This window comes from Xiphophorus couchianus, chromosome 9 (assembly GCF_001444195.1).
Source record: "Xiphophorus couchianus chromosome 9, X_couchianus-1.0, whole genome shotgun sequence".
Lineage (NCBI taxonomy): Eukaryota > Metazoa > Chordata > Actinopteri > Cyprinodontiformes > Poeciliidae > Xiphophorus > Xiphophorus couchianus.
This window is the reverse complement of record NC_040236.1, coordinates 23,013,503-23,037,705: the sequence shown is the minus strand read 5'-3', so window position 1 is coordinate 23,037,705 and position 24,203 is coordinate 23,013,503. Positions and strand designations below refer to the sequence as shown.

At 41.3% G+C, this 24,203-nt stretch overlaps 1 protein-coding gene across 6 annotated transcripts in view; it reads left to right on the top strand.

Moving 5' to 3' along the window:
* Positions 1-24,203, top strand: part of lpp (LIM domain containing preferred translocation partner in lipoma) — a 179,810-nt gene that overhangs the window by 81,975 nt on the left and 73,632 nt on the right. For all 6 annotated transcript variants that reach the window (XM_028027707.1, XM_028027704.1, XM_028027708.1 and 3 more), the window contains one exon: positions 3,073-3,195. In XM_028027707.1, the coding sequence (XP_027883508.1) occupies positions 3,073-3,195 (123 nt within the window). The remainder of the gene's footprint in view (positions 1-3,072; positions 3,196-24,203) is intronic.

The following is a 24,203-nucleotide window of genomic DNA, read 5'->3' as shown; positions in this document are numbered from 1 at the left end:
CACTTTAGCCATTTTAATACAACATTCAAAATGCATTAAAGTGCAAATAAAGAAGTAATTCAATTATTTTCTAAGTAAGAAAATAAACATTTTATTCCCTGAAATGCGATGACACAGCATTCCTTTAGTGATCATTTGTAGTAAAGGATGGACCTGTTGCTAAAAACCTGCTTCAAACATCAACATGTGAAAGGTTAAGCCCTTTCTGCTCACCTTAACATCAGTGCAGTGTAGAGCTGACCTGTTCACTATTTTGTCATCTCACAGATTAATAACTAGAAAGTAATGTATTTGCTTTTTTGTCTTTTGGCTTCATTACTGCTCTGACTGTGTTCTTTTAGCACATGGCCTGGTTCAGAGTCTGTGTGCTCCAGTTAACTCCAGTTAATCGATTACTAAATTAGTTGACAATTATTTCAATAATGGATAAATCACAATTATCCATCCATCCATCCATCCATCTTCTTCCGCTTATCCGAGGTCGGGTCGCGGGGGTAGCAGCTTCAGAAGGGAGGCCCAGACTTCCCTCTCCCCGGCCACTTCTTCCAGCTCTTCCGGGGGAATCCCGAGGCGTTCCCAGGCCAGCCGAGAGACATAGTCCCTCCAGCGTGTCCTGGGTCTTCCCCGGGGCCTCCTCCCGGTGGGACGTGCCCGGAACACCTCACCAGGGAGGCGTCCAGGAGGCATCCTGACCAGATGCCCAAGCCACCTCAACTGGCTCCTCTCGATGTGAAGGAGCAGCGGCTCTACTCTGAGTCCCTCCCGGATGACTGAGCTTCTCACCCTATCTCTAAAGGAGAGCCCAGCCACCCTACGGAGAAAACCCATTTCGGCCGCTTGTATCCGCGATCTCGTTCTTTCGGTCATGACCCAAAGCTCATGACCATAGATGAGGGTGGGAACGTAGATCGACCGGTAAATCGAGAGCCTCGCTTTTTGGCTCAGCTCTCTCTTCACCACGACGGACCGGTACAGCGCCCGCTTGACAGCAGACGCTGCGCCAATCCGCCTGTCGATCTCCCGCTCCCTTCTTCCCCATTCCCCCATAAATCACAATTAATCCAATTAATTGTTTCAGCCCTATATTCAGCAACCTAATCACTCATAAATCTGTGTCTCCTCCTCTGGATCTGGTACAAGTCAAATTTGTTGATTCAGACTCTCTTTAAAACCATCGACTATTTTAATAGCTGCTTTTAACACTTGATTTCTAAAATATTCCTCCATGTGTTGCTATGGTTGTAGCAATTATGTGTCGACAAAGACGGCTAATAGGTAACGTTTGTGAATTGTTGCAAACGATGCATGGACTGAAAATGGTGGAAGGTTCTAGCTTTGATGCACTTAATGAATAAGTCATTAAGTGCACATATAGTATATATGTATATATATGTTTGTCTTTTAGTCCTTATCATTTGCAGCCGGCCAGCAGAAAAAAGGCTAATTACAATCTCTGGCCAGTTGATGGATGCCTCTTTAATATCAATATTGGGACACAAACAGTGTGCATCCTATTTAAATACTCAAAGCATTGATTTTTACATCAAGTTTAGTTGTTTTGGAATAAAAATCCATTTCATTCTCTAGTAATGAGATCTAATGTTAAGCTGGTGTCAGCTCAAGGGCCAATAGCGCGTTTTAAAAATGTAACGTGCTGGTGAAAGAACAATAGCATGGAAGTAAAACGGTAAATATGCCTTTCGCATTGAATATAGATTCCCCCTCCCAGCATTCTTTTCTTTGTAAAGCTTAGTGAGTTAATTATACATGCCATGTGTCCCGGCATTCAGAACGCACTCGGCTTTTTTTCCAGACAGACACGTTACCTCCTGCAGCTTGTGGCCAGCATCATAGTTTGAAACCAGCAAAACCCTAAAAAGAGCCATGTTTGGATGGAAGCATTTCCAGACAAACGGCATCATCTTAGTTTTAACAGAGGACCCGTCCAGAAGAACCGGAGGCCGGGGAATGTTTATCCGATAGAAATAGGATAGAAATAGGAGTAATGTTGGCTATGTAGCTAGCTAACATTAGTCAAGGCTAGCCACATAGGAGAACTCTGGTCAGAGATGCATTCTTCTCAAGGTTGCCCTTGATATCCATTTCTAGTTTGTTTCTCTAGAAAGTCCAGCTCATTTGGGCAGGTGTGAAAGAGCAATCAAGCTCTCCCTGCAAAAGAGAACTCTGGTCGGCCTAAAGACCTAAGTCTCGGTTCGGTCGAAGTGAACTCTGGTGCGGTTTGAATGCATATATGAACGGGAGACCGCTCCAAAAGCAGGAAATGGCTATAGTGCAGGGTTGTATTTACCAATCATTCTTGATTGAACCAAAACAAACACAAGAGTCTAACGCCAGCGGGAGAAATGGCTCCTGGTCTATTACCAAAGACAAAAAAGAAATCCTACAATCGCTATAATCTGATACCGCTCCATTTTTGTTTACATTTTGTGGATAAGGAAGTTGCTTTCATGTTTCCTTCAGTAGCTCTAGGTGCAGCGCCACCACAGGTGAGGAGGTTTTTGAAACCGTTTGTATCACTTGACATAGAGTAGTGTGAAAGAGAACCGCATCAACTAAAAATGTAACAAATGTTGCAACTTTAGTCCCCAATTGAACCAACACCTGACAGACACTTTGTCCTAACTACAGGTTCTTCAGGATGGGCTAAACATGTTACTCCAACACATTCTATCTACTCTGCTTCTCATACAGAGCAATTAGCTTAAGTGCTAGACTAATAGGCTGCTCTTTGTTTTAATATGACTCATTGATATTTAACCTTGTAACATAATTTTAGCACAATTTCAGTTATTGTCTTTGGTTAAAACTGAGTGGAAAAACTTATCCTGCTGCATAACTTTGCACTTTACTTCAAACGTCATAAAGTTTAATGACTGGTGTTTCAGCTGCTCTCTCCACCAAAAGTTGAGGGTATTTAAACACAGCACAAGGAGGATGTCACATCAGTGGTTCATACGCTCGTACTCTGTTTGTGACGATGTAAAAGTCCAACATTTGGGTTGCAGTGTGTCAATCATTCTCTAAAGCCGGGTGTGTTGTGTTTTCTCTCAGATGAAGCGACCTGAGAAGACTCTGGAGGAGAGGCGCTCCAGCCTGGATGCAGAGATCGACTCTCTCACCAGCATCCTGGAAGACTTGGAGAGCAGCTCGCCCTACAAGCCACGAGGCACGCAAGTAAGTCTCAGGCTCAGATTCACACTTTGGCAAGAACCTGAAGAGAACTCACAGCGACCCGCACAAAACAGCCAGGAAGCTCCCAGGTGGCTCCTAAACATTCATATTTATTCCTACTACAGAGGAATATTCACAAAGGTGGTTGAGAAAAAAACTGACTGTCTGTGGATCGGAAGTCCTATATTTGACTGGAAGACAGCATACGTTTACTATAGGTCATCTGAGTTCAGACAGACTTGGGAAATCGATCACTACTTGACTTGTTTGTGGAGAAAACCAAATGCAGGGCGGTAGTTGTAGTTTCTTGACAATGTCGGCATGTTTGACGGAGACCCGAGCAACAATCTCACACCACCACCGTTCTGGTCAAGCAGCATTCTGATCCAAGCAGGAATTTTATTTACCTCTTGCATAAACAGCCAGCGGAAGATTTTATTTTTCTTAAGGCACCTATTGCATGTTCGCACCACAGCTGCCTGAGCTAAACAGTTTGTAGTTTGTCATGAAGGAATTCAGAAAACTACCTAAGCCTGGTGGTAAGCTCTCTGTGTTTTCATGTTGAAAGTTGACAGGAAGTTTGAAAATGTGACTAAATTATGTGTTATTGGAAGACAATATTAACAATACCTACACACCACCAGTAATGTTAAAAAGACAAACATAGTAAAATACTATTAAAATTATAATTTTTTTGCACTTATCTTTATGCTTCATTTAATATTTTTAGGGCACAAAATTAAAGTATCTATTTTATTAAGGTTTCTTGTGTTTTCCCAAATCCTACTTTTCTGTTTAAAGGTGTGCCACCGTTTGCTCAAAATGGATAATTTGGAGGTTGTCTTGGGATATTTTCAAGAAAATTAACACGCTTCCATTGACCATAAAGTTGTGCCAATTGGAATAATGAAAATATACATGGCAATTTTGAAAAACCTCACATTTTTTTATGAACAGTTTTTGAGCTCTGGTTATGTTTTCAGTCGTATTGAAATTTGTGTTTTGTAAAAGTGCAATGGAAACACTTTGTATACAGCATCAAGGTGATTCTTTGTAGCCACTGGACTCCTTGGACAGGGTCCAGCTGTCTCCACCAAAAGTCTCTCAGCGTTGAACAGTTCATCCAAAGTTCAATGTCATTCGAAAGTGTTGAATCCATAACTCTTCTGTAAAGTAACCAACTACAATTTCCCAAAAACGGCACATATATACATAACCACTTCCAAGTATAAGGGGCTTGTCACACCAATACCTCAATAAGACTTTTAATGGGCAGACTTATTCACTTGTGATTTTGATTACAGTTCTTATTTAATGGAAAAAGCTCAATTACAAAATGTAATTTTTTTTCCTACATTAGCGGAATATGGAAAACATTTTGCAAACTTTTGTGAAGGAAAGCACAGCTACAGAGGGATCATATCGATGCCGGTACAAGTGAACCTGCTCTGCAGGAACACCTTACAAATCGTCCATTTTGAGTGGAAGGCAGCGCGAGTTCAGTCTGCACTGAATTACAAAAGTTTCGGATGTGCGGGATTGATGTGCACGCACCCTGAGGCCTAGATCAATGAGTCAGTTATGAAGCTAGCTTTAGCCTGACGACGCGACAAGTTATATGCTCAGGGAAACTGGACAGATGGCACCAGTTATTAACATGTACAGATTTTGCAGATTTTCTCTGTAGAAAACATGCCAACATGTATGCTGGAAGAAATACTGCCATGACAAAATGAGTCCTGACCTATATCATTAGTTGATGCTAAACGATATTAAGAGCAACTTGAGAAAGTCAAAGCCTTGGGCAGTTTAACTAAATTATTTGACACACGATAAATGTAGGACATGTGAATAAAAGAACAGAAAAAAACCATCCAAAGCAATTGTGTTTAGAATGGGGAAGCCCTTTGGGGATTGGGGCAGCATGCAGATAATTTCTCCAGTGAAATATTTGAGGCAAACTGTAATACCTGAAAGGATTGCGATCGGTGAGGACCGCGCACACGGCGGAGAAAAGGTTACTGAAGTTTAAAAAGTCTGAGAGGTGTTCTGAGGCTCATTCTGTAGATGTTTCCTGTGTTGTTCCCATGTCTCAATGTTGTCTGTTTTCGTTATTTATTGAAGGAGGCAAACATAAGACTCAAAACAGAGCTAAGATGGTAAATTATTGACACGGCGTTTCATTTAGGTACAGACGAGGGCCTGTGCCCTCATACAAGATGCACATGCTTAGATCCACGGGCCTTGTGTGTGTGTGTGTGTGTGTGTGTGTGTGTGTGTGTGTGTGTGTGTGTGTGTGTAGGGGTGTGCGCGCGCGCACGAGTCTTTATTCATGTGCAGGGAAAACTCTCAACTGCGGTCGGGTTCAAATGTGAAACGGCGTCGTTGTGGGAAATGGCGCAAGACAAAGTTTGGTTCGCAAATAGTCTGAGGAACCTGGTGTTTTCAGGGAAGTTCGCAGCGAGACAAAGAGAGAAAAGGGACGACGGCTGCTGGCGCTGACGTCCTTTGGTGTAGGCTCGCTCGACTTTGTGGTTAGGACAACCAAAGGGGGTGGGATGGCGGGGGGGTGTTAGTATCAACCAACTTACAATTATTGCCCCACTCTGAAGAAACAGTAGATACCATAAGAAAGGAAGTGAACATTGTGGCTTTGAAATTATACACGTTAAGAGGAATGAGGCGAGTGAGTGTGTTGATGTGCGGCGCCTCGCTACAGTTGAACGTTTTCACATTTTGTCACGTTACGACCGCAACCTTCAGTGTGTTTTTATTGGGATCTTAGGCTGTAGATCCACACGCGGCTGCACACAGTCATGAAGTGTAACTCAAATGATAAATTATAAAAAAAAAAGGAAAATACAACAAGGGTGGTGTGTGTTTGAGTTCAGTCCAGGTTACGTTGGTAAAAGGCTGGGTCATAGATCAATAGCAATATATGTCACAATAGACACGTCATCAGTATCAATAGATAAAACGTCTGATATCCAATAGTTTCACTCAACTTGGATCCAGAACCACAAAGCATTCTGGGGGATGTAGGCAGAGGGAAGGCTTTAGCCGCTTAACCTCTCACAGCTAAGCATCAACTAACTCACTCCCTCTTTGGTTACCTAGCAACAACCTGTTGAGTAACTTAATAACTCTTTAAACAATATAAAACAGAGTGAAAACTGCGGATAAAACAGGAAAAGTCATGTCACCAGTTTGGCAGCATTTCAGATCTCTAAAACAAATCGATCATTTTTTGATATCGACTGATATGAAACGCTTACGTCGTGGCATATTTTTCAGGCGTACAAAGAGCAACATGAAGACCAAGAAACCCAGCAGACGGTGGAGTAATAAAACAGCGAGGACGTTTAAAGCTGACTTGGATGGTTAACAAAGTTCCAAATGTTTGTTGGAGTCACAATTTTCAACTTCCAGCTTGGCAACAACTTTAAATATGTAGCCAAGTCTATAATGGAATGGTTTAAAGAAATGGACAAAAAGACGTAGGCCCAGTTGAAAATTTGTGACAAGAACAAACAAAACAGACACAATGTTAGTAAAATATTGAAGTATTTGGTTGTAACATGACAAAATATGAAACTGCTCAACTACTTCTGTATGTTTTCCTATAGTGTGTTTGGATCGACACCTCCCAGCTTTCTGTTCAGAACAAAGATTTTGTTTGTGTGTTTTAGGGTATTTTGGGACGTTTGTAAAAAATCTCATTTTACTGTAATATTTGTGGCGTGGACTCCAGGAAGAACAGCACAGAGGTGTTTGTGCTGAAGTCCTGTTGATTTAGTCATTTGTACGTAACTTCTCAATATTTACTGTTTTAGCATCAGGGCATTTTCAAAATTCTTTCTCTATGCCAAATTTCAACAAAATGAAAGAGTTTCTATTATTAATATTATTACTATTAGTATTTATTTTGTTGATATTCAGAAGTCTGCATCCATTTGCATTTGAATTGGCTTTACATTGTATTACTTTGGGTCAAAAGTTTAGGAAATCCTAGCAGCAGCTTCAACCTACAATACGCAGCTGAATCTTTGGCCCATTCCTTCTTAAGAGTCAGATATTATTGAGTCCAGTTTGAAGGCCACCTTTTCAACTTTGCTCAATCAGTTTATTTTTATTAGCAAGGCTTTGTATTGGCCTCCTAAATCTTGCCTTTTTTGAAACCACTTTGGCTTCACAGTTGGTTTGGTCGTCTCAGGTTTGTTAGCATCCTCCCGTTGTTAGACTTTTAGATTTATGCTTGAAAACCCATACAAGTCCATTTTGATACAGAAAAAGATGTTCTTAATATCCATCACTTAGTGCTACCTGCAGTGTTTCACTGCAAAACCGCGAGAAAAAGGAAAAGCAGAAGACATCCTGATACCGATATATGCATACAACCAGCAGCTGCTTAGCTTAGCAGAATTACTTCCCTTTTGAGGTCAATTTTACCTCCAAAACCTTAACACTCTGTTATACTAACATTAGCATGTACTTCTTTTAAACATGGGTAAACACTCCAGAGGCAGATGAGTCCATCGCCATGGCAATAACTGTCTGCCAAACATGTTTTTCTTTATTGGTGAAAGTGAGAGAAAAAGACCTTCTACTTACCGGGCCTCCCTGGTTATGTTAGAGACAAATTGTATTATCTGATAATAACTGTAATGTTTTCAAAGCTGTCAAACAAGTTTGCAAGCATTTAGAAAACGGTCATCTTGAGTTTTTTTTTTAGTTTTCCTACGAGGCTCCGGATGAAAGCAGGTGTTTTCTGGTTAAAGGGTGACGGTCGGATTCCTGCTTCTTAGACTGATCACTGCACTGAACACATATAGCTAAACAAATTCATGTGTGTGTGAATGTGTAGGGGTGTGTGTGTGTCTTCTTTTTGTGGAGCAAAAACAAGAAGTGCTCCACATCCTGAGCATAGACTCAGAAACATAGAAATGACTTATGACCTGTGAGTGAATGTCAGCTTTCCTCATTCATACATACACACTATGTGACGTTGCCTCTTCCCCTAAGCGGGAGAGGAAAAAAATCACGAATGCTGTTCGAATTTCTTATTGCATTATTGATTATGTAATTTACGTGAAAATAAAACATGAAGACAAACCAGGAAGATGAATTTGACGCCAAAACTCTGATTGGTGCGTCTCTCCCAATAATGGCCCTCCTCCTCTGAAATAACGCTCGTTCTTGAACTGGTTCAGTTCGGGTGCTTTCAAACTTTGCTGCTTTGTTGAGACCTGGCAGGTTTTTCCACCAGTTTGGAGAACCAAAGACACGTCGTCAACTCTAGCTGAATGCTGCTTCTCCATGTTCTGGTTCTGGGTCTTCTAAACCGCTGCATGTGCTTTTCCCCCCCCCAGCGTAGAATATAGTTGAAGTGCGTATCTTTATTAGGGGGAAAAATGTGGATTTCCACATTAGAGCTGGAGTCTGAAAGCTTTTGTCAGCAGGTGTTTAAAAATGGATGAGTACTGGTACAGCGGCGCGAGGGGCCACGCACGCCTGACATAATGTGCCGGACCAGGCTGGGCCGGGTCGGGCTGGGTCAGGCCGTCGGAGTGGTTCTACCTGTCGGGATCAAAGTCGCTGAAAGCTTGACCGTTCTGCAGGCTTTCAGGGTTTTGTGCGCACGCGTTCTCTGACACGTTTTAATCAGGAATTTCTCTGAATCCGCTTCTGATGCAACTCTGGGTTTTCTCTTATCTCCATGGCCTTTTATGCTTTGGCCATCAGAACCATTTGCGTGTGCAGGAGATTTAGCTCCGTTTGATTGGTTCCTTGACATACACAGAAACTCGTGCCGACCCCTCCTTCACCCCCCGTCTCATCTGATGCTAATTGTAGCTGATTAACTCTGGTTGACCTTTTCCCCTGCCAAGCTGCTCCTGTCAGTCAGTACTGGCTCTCCTTTAATACAGTATTCTGCAGCGTAACAGTAGCGTGTGTGTGTGTGTGTTTTGTTTTTTCACAGGCCAGCTTTCGTGCTGTAGCTTCACTGCAACCGCTGCACAATAACCTTCCGCTCCTGCGAGCAAACAAGTAACAAACGCTCCTGAAATGCAGCTTTTTGCGCTCGGAGTGTCTGGAAAAAGGAATCTTGCCGAATGAAAACGGAATGGCGCTCATTCATAAAAATCCAAGCATTGTTCCTACAAACGTGCAACGATACTTCACAGACAACAGAAGAAACTTTTGTTTGCCATTGTTGGTATTCTGTGTAATGAAATGTTAGTGTTATGTAATTCCCATTTGTTCTCTTTCCTTCTTCCATCTTGGATGCCTTTTGTTTTTGGACACAGTCAACAAGGTTTTTTAGAGCCGATCCTGGAACGACCAAGATTACGTTCATGTTCTCTTTATGTGGCACGTCAAATCTAGTAGGAGTTCAAATTTATTGAGTAGACCATTCTAACTCATGAATACACTTTGATCATCTGCCTGGATGTTTAGTATTGAGCGATAAATGGGTGATAAATAGTTTTTATTGACTAATAAAATTTGCTATTTTTGATGATTTAAGCTTTTGGAATACCTGGATTTTTTCATTTTTCAGCAATGCGCTCCTTGGGCCTCAGTAGATCGGAGTGACGTCAGCACACCCAGGGCCGGCCTTCTTTTGTTTCACAGCTTGAATTTATTTATGCATTAAATTCAAGTCAACTCCCAAAATGGACGACTTAAATAAATGCAAGTGTTTGAAAATACTTGTGATCACTTGTGATTTCTTTTTAAAAATAAATTGATGGCCACAAAAGGAAAGTTGATAACAAATTAAAGAGAAAGATACAACAAATGTAACCAATTAGCCAGAACAACCTCCAAAGAAATTAAAGGTGAACTCAAAGGTCGAGGTGCTGCAGAGTTAGAATGCACCCATCTGTCGTTTCTTGAGCCAAAGTGGGAAAGGAAATCATAAAAAATCAAAACTGGAATATTGACAAACCACAAGGCTTCTGGGAGAATGTATTTTGGACAGATGAGACAAAACTGGAGCTTTTTGAGGAGGCGCATCAACTCTATGTTCAGATGTTAAAACGAAGCATACCAAGAAAAGAACACCAACCCTGTTGTGAAACACTCAGGAGGCTCGGTTGAGCTCTGGCCCGTGATGTCTTGAATCTGTGCCAGATGAAATCTCATAACTATCAAGGCGTTCTTGAGAAAAATGTGCTGCCCAGTGTCTGAAAGTTTGGTCGCAGTTGCAGGTCAAGGGTCCTTCAACAGGATGCTGACCCAAAACAACTCGAAACAGCCAAGAACGGACCAAGAACAAAACATTGGACTATTCTAAACTGGCCTTCTGTAGACCTGTTCTAAATCCTGTTAAACATCTGGAGAAGGAACCCATCAAACCTGAGACAACTGGAACAGTTAGTCCATGAGGAGTGGACCAGAATGCCTGTGGACGGGTAAAGACGTCTTGTTTATAGTTACAGAAACTGCTTGATTGCAGTGATCGCCTCGAGGATTGTGCAACCAAATATTAAAGCCCAGGTATCGTCATTTTTGTCAAGGCTTGTTTCACTATTTTATTTATTTATTAAAATAATTTAGTTGAGCTACAATTTCAAAGCGGTGTCTGATTTTTATAGGTTAATTTTCAGTAAATTTTCATTTATTATTACTTTTGTCAGTTTGTAGTTACAGTATTTCAGTGACAATTGCAGGATTTGATGGTCATTAATACAGAGATACCAACAATTTTCTACACATCCTGTCCAAACGAGTCCAGAGGTTTCTATAAGATGTATACGTACTTCTAAGCCTGTCTCAATTAATCAATCAATCAATCAATCAATCAATCAATCACATAAATTAAAATGCCCTATAATTTCCATTTGATTGATTTAGTTTTTCTTTTTTCTCACTTTCTACAAAAAAACTGGATGAAAAAAGTTTTCAGTTTGTGCTTTGGTATCAATTTGCTCTTATTTTGAAGGACAATAATTAATTTGATTAGTTGTTTCTGTGTTGTTTTTATGATGGATATTTAAAATGTCTTCCAGTTCCAGTGTTAAATGTTCATTAGAATATAAAGTTTATTGATCTTTGAGAATGTGTACTTGCATTATTTGTGTTATTACTGTTATATTGCTTGAAAATGGTCTCAAAACAACAATATTATTGTTTATCGCAATAATTTCTAGAACAATTTATTATCTAGCACAATTTGTTATTGCAACAGGCCTAGAGAGTCCTTATTTTAATGTTTGAGTCAGCTGAGTTTGGATTTTGCAGCGTTTAGGTAGAACCTCTCCGCTACCCTGCACTATCTCCTCTAACATACCCTGCGTGCGGAAAACCCCCCTTTCTAATATGCCATTAATTCTCTTGTTTGGCCACATTGGGGAAATACAAGAGAGCATATTCATGTTAAATCCTTCAAGTATGCCGTTCTCCAGCCTGAGCCCGACCGGGCCCCCGCTCACGCGCCGCACAGGCCTGTCTGAGCGCATCACATCTGTTGTGGGGGAGTTAACAAGGAGGTCCAGATGAGTGTCAAAACTGCGCGCTCATCATGCTCCGGAGCCGCACCGCCGCTTCCGTCGAGGCACAGTGAACCTCCGACTGCCGCGCCCCCAAAGTCACTCCGACCCCTGGTGCATTTCTAGTACACAAATGAATCAGCAAGAGATTCACAAGCAGCCCAACGCGGGGAGCTGTTTGTTTAAAGGAAACCGGAAGGTTTTCTTTTTTATCACTTTGATCCACTGCAGCTGCGCGCTGTCTGATTCAGTGTGCATGTATGTATTCAGAGTCCCTCTCTTCATTGGCTCAGATTGATGGAGTCGGCCCACTCCCGGTTGCTCAGCAAACAGTCGCATTTTCAAAGCCCCGCAGGAGGTAATTGTTGCTCTTGTTTCCTTCTAGTCTTCCACACGGTAAAAACCTACAACAGATGGCGCGAATACAAATGTCACCCCTTAATGCCAGGGATTTATTTTTATATCAAAAAAGTACGTCAGGAATAAAAACATCTTTAACTGCGACGTGACTTCTTTTCTTTCCTCTTCTTTTCTTTTCTTTTCCTTTTGACTAAGATGAGGTGCCTAAGTAGCTCCCCACTCTATGACCACTTTGGTTACTGTTATCTCTACACATTAGGAAGGTGACATTTTATCCCAATTAAACTCCAGCGTGCCTCTTCCATTGAAGTAGCAACTCACCCTGATCTGATTCTGTCTGTTTTAATAACACTTAAGTTGAAATTTAAAAGCTCTCCCTGTCTGATTCATCCGCACTCTGTGAAACAATAATGTGTGGCGCGGTGAATAAAATATTGAAAACCCAGCCTTGCTAAATGACACAAACTTAGCTCCATGAAAAACTCCCTCCTCCTCCCCCAGTTGGGTCTCTGTGTGTGTTTGTGCTCGTCTGTGTGGAGTGTTTTATGCGAAATAGCATCTTTCCTAATGGATTCAAAGAGGAAGAACTATTCAGCTGCAACTAGGCTGCCTTCTGGCAGTGCCAGAACTTATGGGAACAAGGACGTGCGACTCACTCGCTAGCCGTGGCTCCGCCTCAATTAAAAGCTACTTGGCTTCGTTTGGATCCGTGTAGAAGACGTCTGCGCGCGTGTCGGATCTGCCTGTGAGGACGGATGGAGCTGAGGATTACTGGGATTCCATTTAGGAAAATGGCTCGCGCTCCTCTGACGTGAACTTAAGAGTTCTCGCCTTCAATATTTTAAGCTCGTCAAACCCTCCCCACTCACACACAGTGAATAATATCGCTACGGTAGCTACATTAAGAGCCGAGAGTCAGCTAATGGTTGAGAGCGCTCTAGATTGGGCAAAGATGAGATTGAAAGAAAAGACCAAACATCGCCAGCGACAGAAACTCCAGTTTTAGGTCACTTTCAGTTCACACACGTTTACGATCGGATATTTTCTTTTCCCTTTGTAAATTCTGTTTCATTAAGATGTTAGTTCCATGTATTTATAACTTCTAATAACACTGAATGTCTGTTTTCGATACTTTAAACAGCTGGAGATACACACTTTTCTTTGCTCATATACATGTATTTTCAAATAAATATAGCAAAAGTCAGTTTTTCTTTTCATTGGGTTTTTTCACTGGCAGAACTAGGAATGAGGTGTAGCTCATAGATGTAGGTTTTCATATTAAAAGCTTGTGCCAATAGCCTGTCACGTCTCGCTGTGGTTGCTCTGATTGCTTTACCTCCCCGATGGGCTCTGGGAGGGTGTTCAAGTCTGCGCAGGGTGTTCACAGACATTACTGTGAACACCCTGCACAGCAGCTACAGAGTGTAGTTTGTATTTAGCATTGCTGGACATGAGAACTGTGTTCCTAGGGGGATATTTGTCTTCTAAGTTGTTACAATTGGTTCTTAGAAAAGGAAAACTCCACCATGATAACTTATCCATTGCGTACCATCATGCCCAAACATTTTTGGCAGTTCTGCCTTCCTGCATGCCATGTCGATGCGACCTATTGCGGCAGCAGCGAACTGGTTCGCGCTCCACACACACGGTCCGACTCGCAACGCGCTTCGTTTTGGCGCAAGACATCAACTGGCTTCAAGTCCAAGCGAACTCACAGGTCACTGCTGTAGAAAGCCAAGTCGAGTCTCGCGTCTCTTGTGATTTTTATCAAGTCGCACCTTTTCAAGACGCCGTACTCCATAAAGCATCAAACGCAAGAGTCTCGTCAAGCACTTTGTATTGGACCCAAATGGCCCAACGTCTGCTCAGTAACTTGTCATGTGCACGCAGAAGGGGCCGGGCATTGTTGAAGCCCGCAGACAGTTCGGCTGAAGCCGAGTGCTTGAAAGGCTGCTGAGATGGATCCTATCACATTAGTGCCTCGAGGAAGCCCCACTTCACATTGTGCCAGTCAAGCCATGCCGTGACACACTGTCGCTCAGCAGACCGAGCATTGCAGCTGGCACCCTCTGTCACAACATGGCAGGAATGATAGGCCCCTCTCTGCATGCCCCTGAATCTCCCACTGATCACACACTATGCAAAACCATCCCTGGAGATGCAGATACGACTTGATGTCTTCTTTAGATCAAGTTAGAGGACAGCATGCATGACCCTTAGAATTGTCCTCAATGTTTTCTGCCATATTTATATTTTCTTAATGTACTTTTAGGGCATAAAGGTAAAGGAGGAGTCGCTCGAGTTTCAGAGCGGCTTTAAGTCGCGTTTAGCTCTTTTTTGGGGGGATATACACAAGTGGATGTGTTGAAATTAGAAAATGTGTGATAATTTGTTGTGCAATCTGCAAATACAAATTATTTAGGCCTAAAATATGCCACAAAAGCGATATCTACAGGTGTTGTAGGTTTCATGTTAGGGAAGCTTGCATTCCAGAGTTAGACTTAGCATCTTTCTTTTCCATCAGCTGGAGAAATTGTGAGGTGAGCTGCATTAAGCAACACAACAAACTTTTGACTTTCCCTGCATAATTCTTAAGTGGCTCTGACCTACATGTTCATCTGTGTAGAAAATTAAATCCCTCTGGAAGGAAGCAGCGCTTCGTTTGTTTTTGGCTGAAGCACAGAGGTGACTGAGGGAATAATAATGAGTGGAGGCACTCTTTGGAGTTCCTGGAAAGCTTTGCTGTCATTTTTTCCCCTGTCAGTCTTTATGTTGATGATGATTTGTGCTTTTAAGTCCCTGAGAGAGGCAAACTACTTTTTGGAGTTTATCATCAATTATTCCATCACGTCCACGTTATTGTGCATCATGTTGACGACATGCGTTGCATGTTGGTTGGCATCTAGGTCAACTTTGGAAAATAAAACTTTGAAACACAGCCATCTGTGGAAGTTTTACAACCAATCCAAATGTCAACGTCAGTGCATGTTTTGTGGGGCCTCTTTGAGCCGTCTGAGTTGTACGCTCTTACTCAGTGGTTTGATAACGCAAATAGTGGTTTAACCAATCACATGTCAGGAGTTCAATTCATTTAAGCTTCTACCGGTGATGAAGTTCAGACTAAACCTAAGAGTTAGGATGAGAGAAACTTTAAACATGGATTTTCACCTTTTGGATTTATGGAAAATGGCACAAAAAAGATAAAATTGCAATAGAATGGTGGATTTATGAACAAAAATGCCTCGCAGAGGTCAGAGTAGAATGGACAGACAGGTTTGAGATGATAGAACAGCAGCAATAGCTCACGAAGCCACTTGTAACCAAGGTGTGCAGAAAATCCTATCTTGATTCCCAACCTTTTGAACTACAGCAGATGATGACCACACAGAGTCCTGGCTGACTCTTAGGCAACTCCTGTTAGCTAATAATAGCTAACTAAATGCCTTAGTTTTGATTAGTCATAGATATTAACATGTTTTTTTTTTTACTGCAATAAGGTTTTTTTGTTGTTGTAGATATACAAAGGTTCCAACCAGAACCTCTGTAAAATATTCACGTTTTAAGTACGACCGTAAATCTGACGCACAAACAACATTCACTAAGAACAGCGACAATCAACAACGTCACTTCTCTTGTCCCAGCGGGGGTTAATTTTTGCTTCAAATGATGATCTGATTGGATGCTGGAACAGACTATTGTAATGTTCAAGTTGTGCTAAAAGGAGTTAGCATATCAGTGAAGCTATTCAAGGCTTAAATAGCATCTCAATGCGAAACATGTTGCAGCAGCAGCACAAACGTCCTCCACGCTAATGTCAGCGTCCACATTTCTAAAGATGTGTTTTTTCAAAGACGTTTCTGAAACACTGGAAAGCTGAATGGAAATTTCACTTTGCACCAACTTGATAGTTCAATAACCTAAATAATAGATTAAAAACAACTATCTTTGTTGTTGAGATCATGTCTATTTATTCAGTAGTATAGCAGCAAAAACGGTTTTTGAATAAAAAATGTTGCTTATTTTGTTTTCAATTAAAATGCAGATTATTACAGACCCTCCAATTAAGTCTATTAAAAAGGTTCATTGGTCTCACCACTACTAATAACAGAAAACTGAGTATGCAGTTCACACAGATGATAACAAATTAGAAAATGTTGCCCGGTCCGATGAGTCTTGATTTTTGTAACATTAAGACAGGCGAGTCAGAATTTAGTGTGAACAGAAAAGCCTGGATTTCTCCTGCATTTACAGGTAATGCTGATTGAGACGTCAAGTGTTTTTTATACGGTATACTGTTAAGACATTTTATAATCATTTATTATTTTTGTTAACTTTAGAAGCATTGTTTTTAGTCTCATGAGTTGTTTGATAAAGCGTTTCTGTGTGTCTGTGATGTATTAAATAATTGCCGTCAAAAGCTAAAAAGCTGCTTATTGTTGTTTTTGTGATGAAACATGCTATAGCACAGAGATTAAACTATATTATCTTATTCATCTTATCGTCTACTAATTTGGACCAAATTACTAATTTGGTCGAGCTAACTAGCTAGCTTGGTTGTTCTAGTAGAAGGTGAAGGCGAAAGGTCGTTATTTACTCTGTTTGGACCTGTGGCTGTGGTACTGGATGTCTTTTTCTCACTACAACCTAACCATGGTTTCATTTGTTTATTTTCCTAAGCTGCAATTGTCTAATTGGTTTGTTGGTGCCTGAAGCAGAGATGCAACCATAGCGCCGGTGGCGTCTATTTACCAATCCAGCAGCGGGTTCTGAGTTTTGACAGGAGCAGCCAACTGTGGGGGAGACGAGCGTGCCCGCAGGCGCTCGGTTTTGTAATCTCACTGTTTGTTAGTGGGAAGGAAAGAAAGGGGGGGGAAAAATCCATCATCCTTTTGTCTTTCATTTATGGCGGCGAAGCGACGATAAATTGAACTTGATCCAGGAAGTTGTGTCAGTCAGTGCAACCTGCCTTCTTACATCAGAAAGTCCTGGAAACGGCGCTGTGAGGTCTGAAATCAACTGCTGCTGTCGCTGCACATCATCCGCCCCTACGGTAACACGCGGGAGCTAACACGCAAAACAGCCGTGGCTCCTGGTGCAACAGTCACCGTTTCAGAGATTGATGACACGGACACTGTAAGCGGCTGACGGTTTTTTTTTCTTTTTCTTTCCCCTCCGAGTGTACGGCTCCCGCAGCGGGAGCGAAGGGGGATGGGAGGGGGTCACGAGTGCATGAAAGCTCATTAGGGATGAGTCAGGGCCGTGTGGTGAGAGACTGGCCTGCAGTTCTGCAGGAGGTGAGTGAAACAATTAGTTTCTGCGGTGGGAGCACGGCTAAAACACACATACCCTTCTTTTGTACAGATAGCCTGCAGAAGTGTCATGATTGGTGACTCTCATCGACTTTTTTTCCCCCCTTCTCTCCGCGCAGTAGCCCTGAAAATAATTTTTTCAGTTGCATCAGTGAGTAATACGCCCTACTTTGTATGATGTTGTTACATCATCCCAGAAATCTTGCATACCGTTTCCGCTAGAACCCAGCTTTTTTTTTTTTAAAAAAAGATTATATAACCTGAAATTTAAAACATAAACTTCATGTTCAACCACATCATCTCCTGACCTGTATTTGAATTTTTTTTTAAAAATTCAACGAATCTGCGTGTCGGATGTTATTATGTCTGTCTGCCGAGTGGAGTCAGAGGACAGGATGTGCTGCTCAATTATCTGTTTATTGCGAAGGCTCTAATGTTTTGACCCGTCTTTCTTACGCAGACTGGTTGCTTCGCGACGTTTTAAACATTTATAGCTGAATGTTCTTTTGGTTTCTAAAAAATAACAACATGAGATGAAGTTTAATTTCCAAAGAGTGCTTTCTGGTTTAGAGAAAAGATGAGCATAACAGATTGCCTGGATGTGGATGTAAATGCTATTTCACCGTTTTCTTTTTTGTCTTCAACTTATTAACAATAAATATGACGTCATTCCAATATTTATGTAATAATCTTTAGTTTAATTTCAAATTGATAATGATTTTGACGTTTTTTTAAAATTGCATACAATTTATTAATTTAGGCATTTAGTGTGCGAAATCAGCTGGTGTTCCTTTTCTCATACTTAAGTGCTACAAGGTTGCACTATCAACAACACTCTTCAGCGTGGAAGCCGCTACTGAGCTAAGTCTCAAAGCTAACTAGTTTTAGCGCCTGTGAGGTGTTTGAAATCACGCGAAAGCCCAGAGACGTTTCATGTTAAACATGAAACTTCTTTCTGTGATGCACCAAGACACGTCTGCTGTTCAGCTTGGCTGCGAGAAGGCAAGAGAGAGCAGAATTTAAAGCATGTAACATATAACATAACGCGTAAAGTATGACAAAGTTTCTCTGTGTTATTTGTTTTCTCTGTTTATTTTAACCATATTTTCTTGAGACGTGCTTGATTCTGAAATGTTCCGGAAATTAAGAATGAAGGCGAATACACACAGAGACTGATATTTTTGCAGCGCTAACAATGCTAACTGGGCTAATTACCAAAAGAAGATGTTATTTTCCAAGTTTAAAATGTGCATTCTGTATCCTGGTGCCTTTACTCTTAATACGACTAATACATGGAAAACTAATTTTCAGTGATGTTCTTATATTATTTAAATTCCAATTGGCTTAAATCTGTATTGGCTGGTCAAAGATGTGCACAAATCAGGGATTGGAAATTGACCACAAAGTCTTGACTGGATTATCTCTAACAGCCACATTTCTTACGTTGTAAAACATAATGGAGAAAATGTACAGTATACTGCAATTTTAAAGAAATGTAGTCAAAAAATGAAAATGTGTTTGATATCATTTTGATCATTCAAAACTTGATGACAGTATTTAAGTTCATCAGGGGAAAAGGAGATGAAAATGTCATCATTTTAAGGAAGTGCTACAGGAATTTATTTTACTTGGTCAAAACAAAAATATTACCTGTATTGACACAGCTCATACTTTAATTTGTTTCAGGAAGGAAGGAGTCAAAAACTAGTATTTGAACAAATGAGTAACAGTGTGTTTTTCTTACATGTTCCTGTTCAAATCCAGTAACAGCTGCTCCGTGTAATTTTCCTGTCAGATGCCATTAAGTTTGAACAAGAGCCTTCATTAGATTAGATGACGAGAGTGGTGCCACTCAAACCTCAGCTGGGAACGAAAACATGACTAAAAGACAGCACTTATACTTGTTTCACGTTGCCAGTGTGACAAATGTAAGTCTCTGCGTTGCTCCGGCACAGGACCAGAAAATATCAGCCAGGATACATGTAAAGGCAGACAAATCTGTTGCCATCTGTGAGACGGATCATGTAGCAATGGCATTAAAATAAATGTACCTTTTTATTGTAGTACCAACATTTCACACAGAGAAAACCCAACATTTAAGTTGAATAAATCTGTTCGGAGAGAAAAAAAATCCAGATTAAGGACTTATTGCTTTCAATCGTATCACAACGGGGATTCTTTGCGTTGCCAATAAGTGCAACTGAGACATGCTTCACGTTTTTTAAGTTAATCAGAGTTACGACTAACTGCTTTCGAGTGATCTTTTACTTTCTGTTTCCCTGGGTTATAAATAAGAGAGTCACCCATTTCTTGAGGATTTGTTTAGATTTTTCCATCAAATACACTCATCTGGATGTTGAAGGAGGTAAAAACTCCTTAGGAATTCAGCAGAGTGACATCTTTGGGCCACCAAGGCCTCATATCAACCATTAGGCACCACCTACATGTCAAGCTGTTACAATGGCATGATTCCAAAACAAAAACCCTTCTGTCCTACCATCACAAATATAAACACGGCAAATTTGTCCACACATTAAATGGATAGTATTATGTGAAATTGAGCTTTACATCATGTTATAATCTTATTCCCTCATTAAAAACACACCTGGAGTTTTGCCTTTATTCTTTCATTCAGCTGTACAAAATGTCTGTTACGACCGAATGCCACCTTTGCTGATTAAGCTGCAGTTTTCAAGTTTCCAAACTTCTGCCTCAGAGCAGCCGTCCTCCCACAACTACCCCAATTGGCTCCTTCAGACTAGCCAGCAGCAATTAGCAAAACACCTGGTGGACCTGCACTTATGCTGAACTGATTATAGGAGCTACATCTCAGTAACTCTGTGCCTGGAAAACATATAATCCTGCCCCTTGTACTTGAACCACATGCTTTGGTCCTGCAGGTTTGGAATGAAGCAACACATGACCATGTGAAAGAGTGCTGCCGACAGATTGGTCCAATCTGTATTGCTCTTTGCATTTATTCATTTCCATTTACTGTTTAAAGAATGTACCTACTTTTTCCTTTGCACATATTTTTTAGAATTCCTACTGCAAATAAGAACAAAGTGAATGTGTTCAGTGCTAATCACAAGGTGCTATGGAGTTGTTATTGCAGCAAAAACAGTGTAATGGGCAGCAGCACTAATGCCTTTGAGAACTGTGGTATTTTGGTAAAAATTCATTTCTGTTGGCTGATCGAATATGTGCTGTGATTCTTGAACGTGCGTGGGAACGTTTGAGGGCGTCACTTAACAGTAGCTGAACAACAGCAGATATGCAGACAGATTACCAAAAAGTTCTCCATGTGTAAAACGGAAAAGAAATTCACTATCAGCAATTAAAGAGATAGTAGAAAACAGCTCCGGGTCTTGTGACGTTTCCCAACACAATGTTTAATCATCTTTTAATTGGCTTTATCTGGAGCTATTTTAGGCGGAGGACCGATACACCCGTGTTTTGCGATCTCGGCGCAGCGCGGCTCGGGGCTCGTTTAACGCGGCTTTCGCCTGACCGCGGACGCGCAGTGAGGGAGCGCCTCGGCGTCGACTGTGAACTCCTCCACGGCCGTCGCCGTAAGCGCTGAAACGGGCAGATGCAAATGGACGGCAGAGGCGGCCGTGGACAGCAACTGAATGAGAATCAGGAAGAAAGCTTACCGAGAGGAATATCCAAGGCCTTAGACGAGTCTGTAAAGATGCCACCAGAACTTCTTCTACTTTAGGGGTTTTTCCCGAGCTCGCTGGATAAAAAAAGAAAAAGACAAAGAGGGGGGGGAGAAAAAAAAATCCCTCACCCGTGTGGTTTGAAGTGCAAAGTTAACAGTTTTACTCAGCCCCCCTTCAAGGCTTGTATAGTCTCTCCTAATCTTTTTTTATGTGTCGAAAGGCTTTCTTGAGGATCTCTGTGAAATTTCACACTTAAGTTGTTTGCTAAGTCAGTTTGAATTATGGTATGGAGTGAGGGTTAACTTTTATGAAGGTGTTGGAGAAAACTTTTGGGAAATTAATGTGTGTGTGTGTGTGTGCGTGTGTAGTTGGAGAAACAGCAGGGAGTCACACCGATGCTGCACGTATGCTGAACCTGCCACTAATATACAGAAGCTGCATCAAAACAGACCTTTCACCCTTAAGTGCAAATGTAATGAGATTTTGTTATTGTTTTATTCAAATCAAATTCAGGTTTAAAAGAAAGTAGAGTGAGCTTTGTTTCTGTTAAGCCGTAACATATTTTGTTATAAAACCGATTCTTGATGTATTATTGAGTAAATATGTAATTTTAGGATTGGTTTAACAGTCTGATGAAGAGAGGACAGAGCGTTTATAAAAGAATATAATGCAGGATTTCTACAAAACGCATTGAGATTTGCTTCTAGCAACAACAGCACAAAATGTCTTTTTCCATATAGACACAGAAGCATCACATTGGAATCATGTTGGTAATATTTCGTGGTTTAAACCTGCACAGGTAAGGAAATGCCTCCATGCATCCAGTGGACCAAGAAACCATGATGTAACCTTTTATTTCTTTTAAAAATATATATTTTTCGATATGTAAACACATCCTCTGGCCTAAACCAGAAAGAAGATGACGACCTCCCCTGAAACTTCGCGTAGAGTACCAGAGGCAACGTGTGTTGCTGTAGAATTTTGCATTGATAATAAAATCAAACTTATCCAATGAACTTCATCATCAAGACTAAACCCCACCCGTCTCCAGGTGGCAGACAGAGACGGAAGATTCAAAACCTTTCTGTGGAATGAATGGCCTAAAAATTTGCATATTTCATGAGCAGTTGAAGCCACATGAAGGAAATATATTTTTTAAATCTCAAAAATTAAGAAAAATCCTGCATGAAAAGTCATTTCTAGCTGGTGGTGAGCTGCAGGTTACCATCTGCTGTTTTAGGTGTGGTTGTGTTTCGCTTGAGGGCAATAAGCTAGTAAAGTGACCTGGGGGAGATGCAACGTTTGCAGGGACGACGAGGCACGGAGGAGTCAGCGTTTTGGGAAGGATGTGGGTGGTGCCCGACCCCCATCATAACTGCTTCCTGCTCTGGTTTTATCCTAGTTTTATTTTTTAGTTTTCGCCATATTTGTTACATTTTAGCAAAAGCCTGAGTTACCTAAACTGCTATTAGCTTATATCAACAGCTTATACACAATTTGTACAATTGACAAACCTTCAATAAAAACTCAAACTCTTCAAGGTATTTTGTTATATACTTTTAACTGAAGTACACAGGCATGACACTCATACAAGCTTTCATATTTGGAAAATTTTTTTAATATGAATTTGACATTTAAACACACAAAATTACCGAAGCAGTGGCACCTGTTAGGTGTCGGTGAGCAAGGTTATTAAACCCCTGAGCCACATTAGGAGGTAGTAACCATGAAGCAGTGATATGAGATCGTGCAGCGACCGTGACGTAGAGACATGCTAAAACACGAAGAAGCTGCAGGAGTCCATTTTGATCACAGAGAGCAGAAGGACAGGAGGATCTTCCAAAGTCTGTCTGATCTGAGAAATATGTTGCTCAGAATCTGAAGTGGATAACAACATGAACACGATGGTGCTCCATAGCTCTGCTGCATCAGGTTCACGACATACGCTCAGCACCTTCCGTAATTTTCCCAAGACTTCCTGTCTTGACCCAAGGAAGGCGACGTTGCTCTCTGTCCATTTATTTCCAATGGAACTTGTGTGATGAAGTAACAACCAGTTGCCCTCCAACTGGCAAAATTCTGAGCTCATACGCGCAATCTTGCAATGCAACAAAAGGAAGTTGAAAAATGTTCAACTTTTGATGCGTCGCTTCTGTCGCTATCGTATCCAGTGTGTTGGGCTCACCCCAAACGGCGGAAAACCTTCGCTGCTCGCTGTCATCCATCACTCCCCATGTGTCAAGCCCATTACACATCACATATTGATTTCTGCAAGTTGTAAGCTACGCCCTTTTGGTTCTGTAATCTCAACATGACGCTGTAAGAGCGCACACCGCCGTGATCTTGACGAATCACTTTTCATGACGTGAAAGGACAGCGTGGTAGGTTTGTGACTGCTTGTTTATTGCAGAACCATTATCTGAAAGGGGCTGTAGACTCCACTGGACCGCCGAACGCTTGCTGCAGTATCTGACACAGAAATGTCGGCAGCGGCTCTTTGACTCCCCATAAGTTGCGAGGCGGGACCTCCACTGGTCCACTGGCCGGACTTTCAACCAAGTCAGTCCCTCAAACCACTGCTGATTGTTCAAACCATGTGCTCTTTCTGCTAATGTCGTATTAATACTCTACTACACTGCATAATAATCGACATCTATTCTCTCTGACTCATTGCTTTTCTTGTTTAGGCCTGAGACCATCTCTCTTTGAACTCACTGAAGCTGACCAGTCCAAGACAAACTGTAGAATCAGTTCGTTTGGCAATATTTTCCACTACAGAGACATTTTCTGCTCCGATATTAAAACATTTGATTAATTTCATCCCGACCCCACTCGCTTTCCTCCCCGCTCCTCCCCCAGAAAAGGATGAATCTATTCTCTTAATGTAATTTGTGGAAAACCCACCATGACAGCGTAATCGTTTTGAGGGGGCCGATTTGCATTGCCTGCTCCGTGCAAACTAAATGCTACTGTAGGTTCTAAGGCCTCAAAGATAAATGAATAATCTCAAGTATTTAAAAGCCATGAAACATTTAAATTAAGTAATATCTCTTCCTAAAGGGCATAGTGGAGCCGTTTCCATACATATGCAGACAGACACACTTTTTAAATAAACATCAGCGCTAATCAGTGAGGCAGAAATCAGAGCGAGAGAGCAAAAAAGATAAATAAAAAATTTTCTG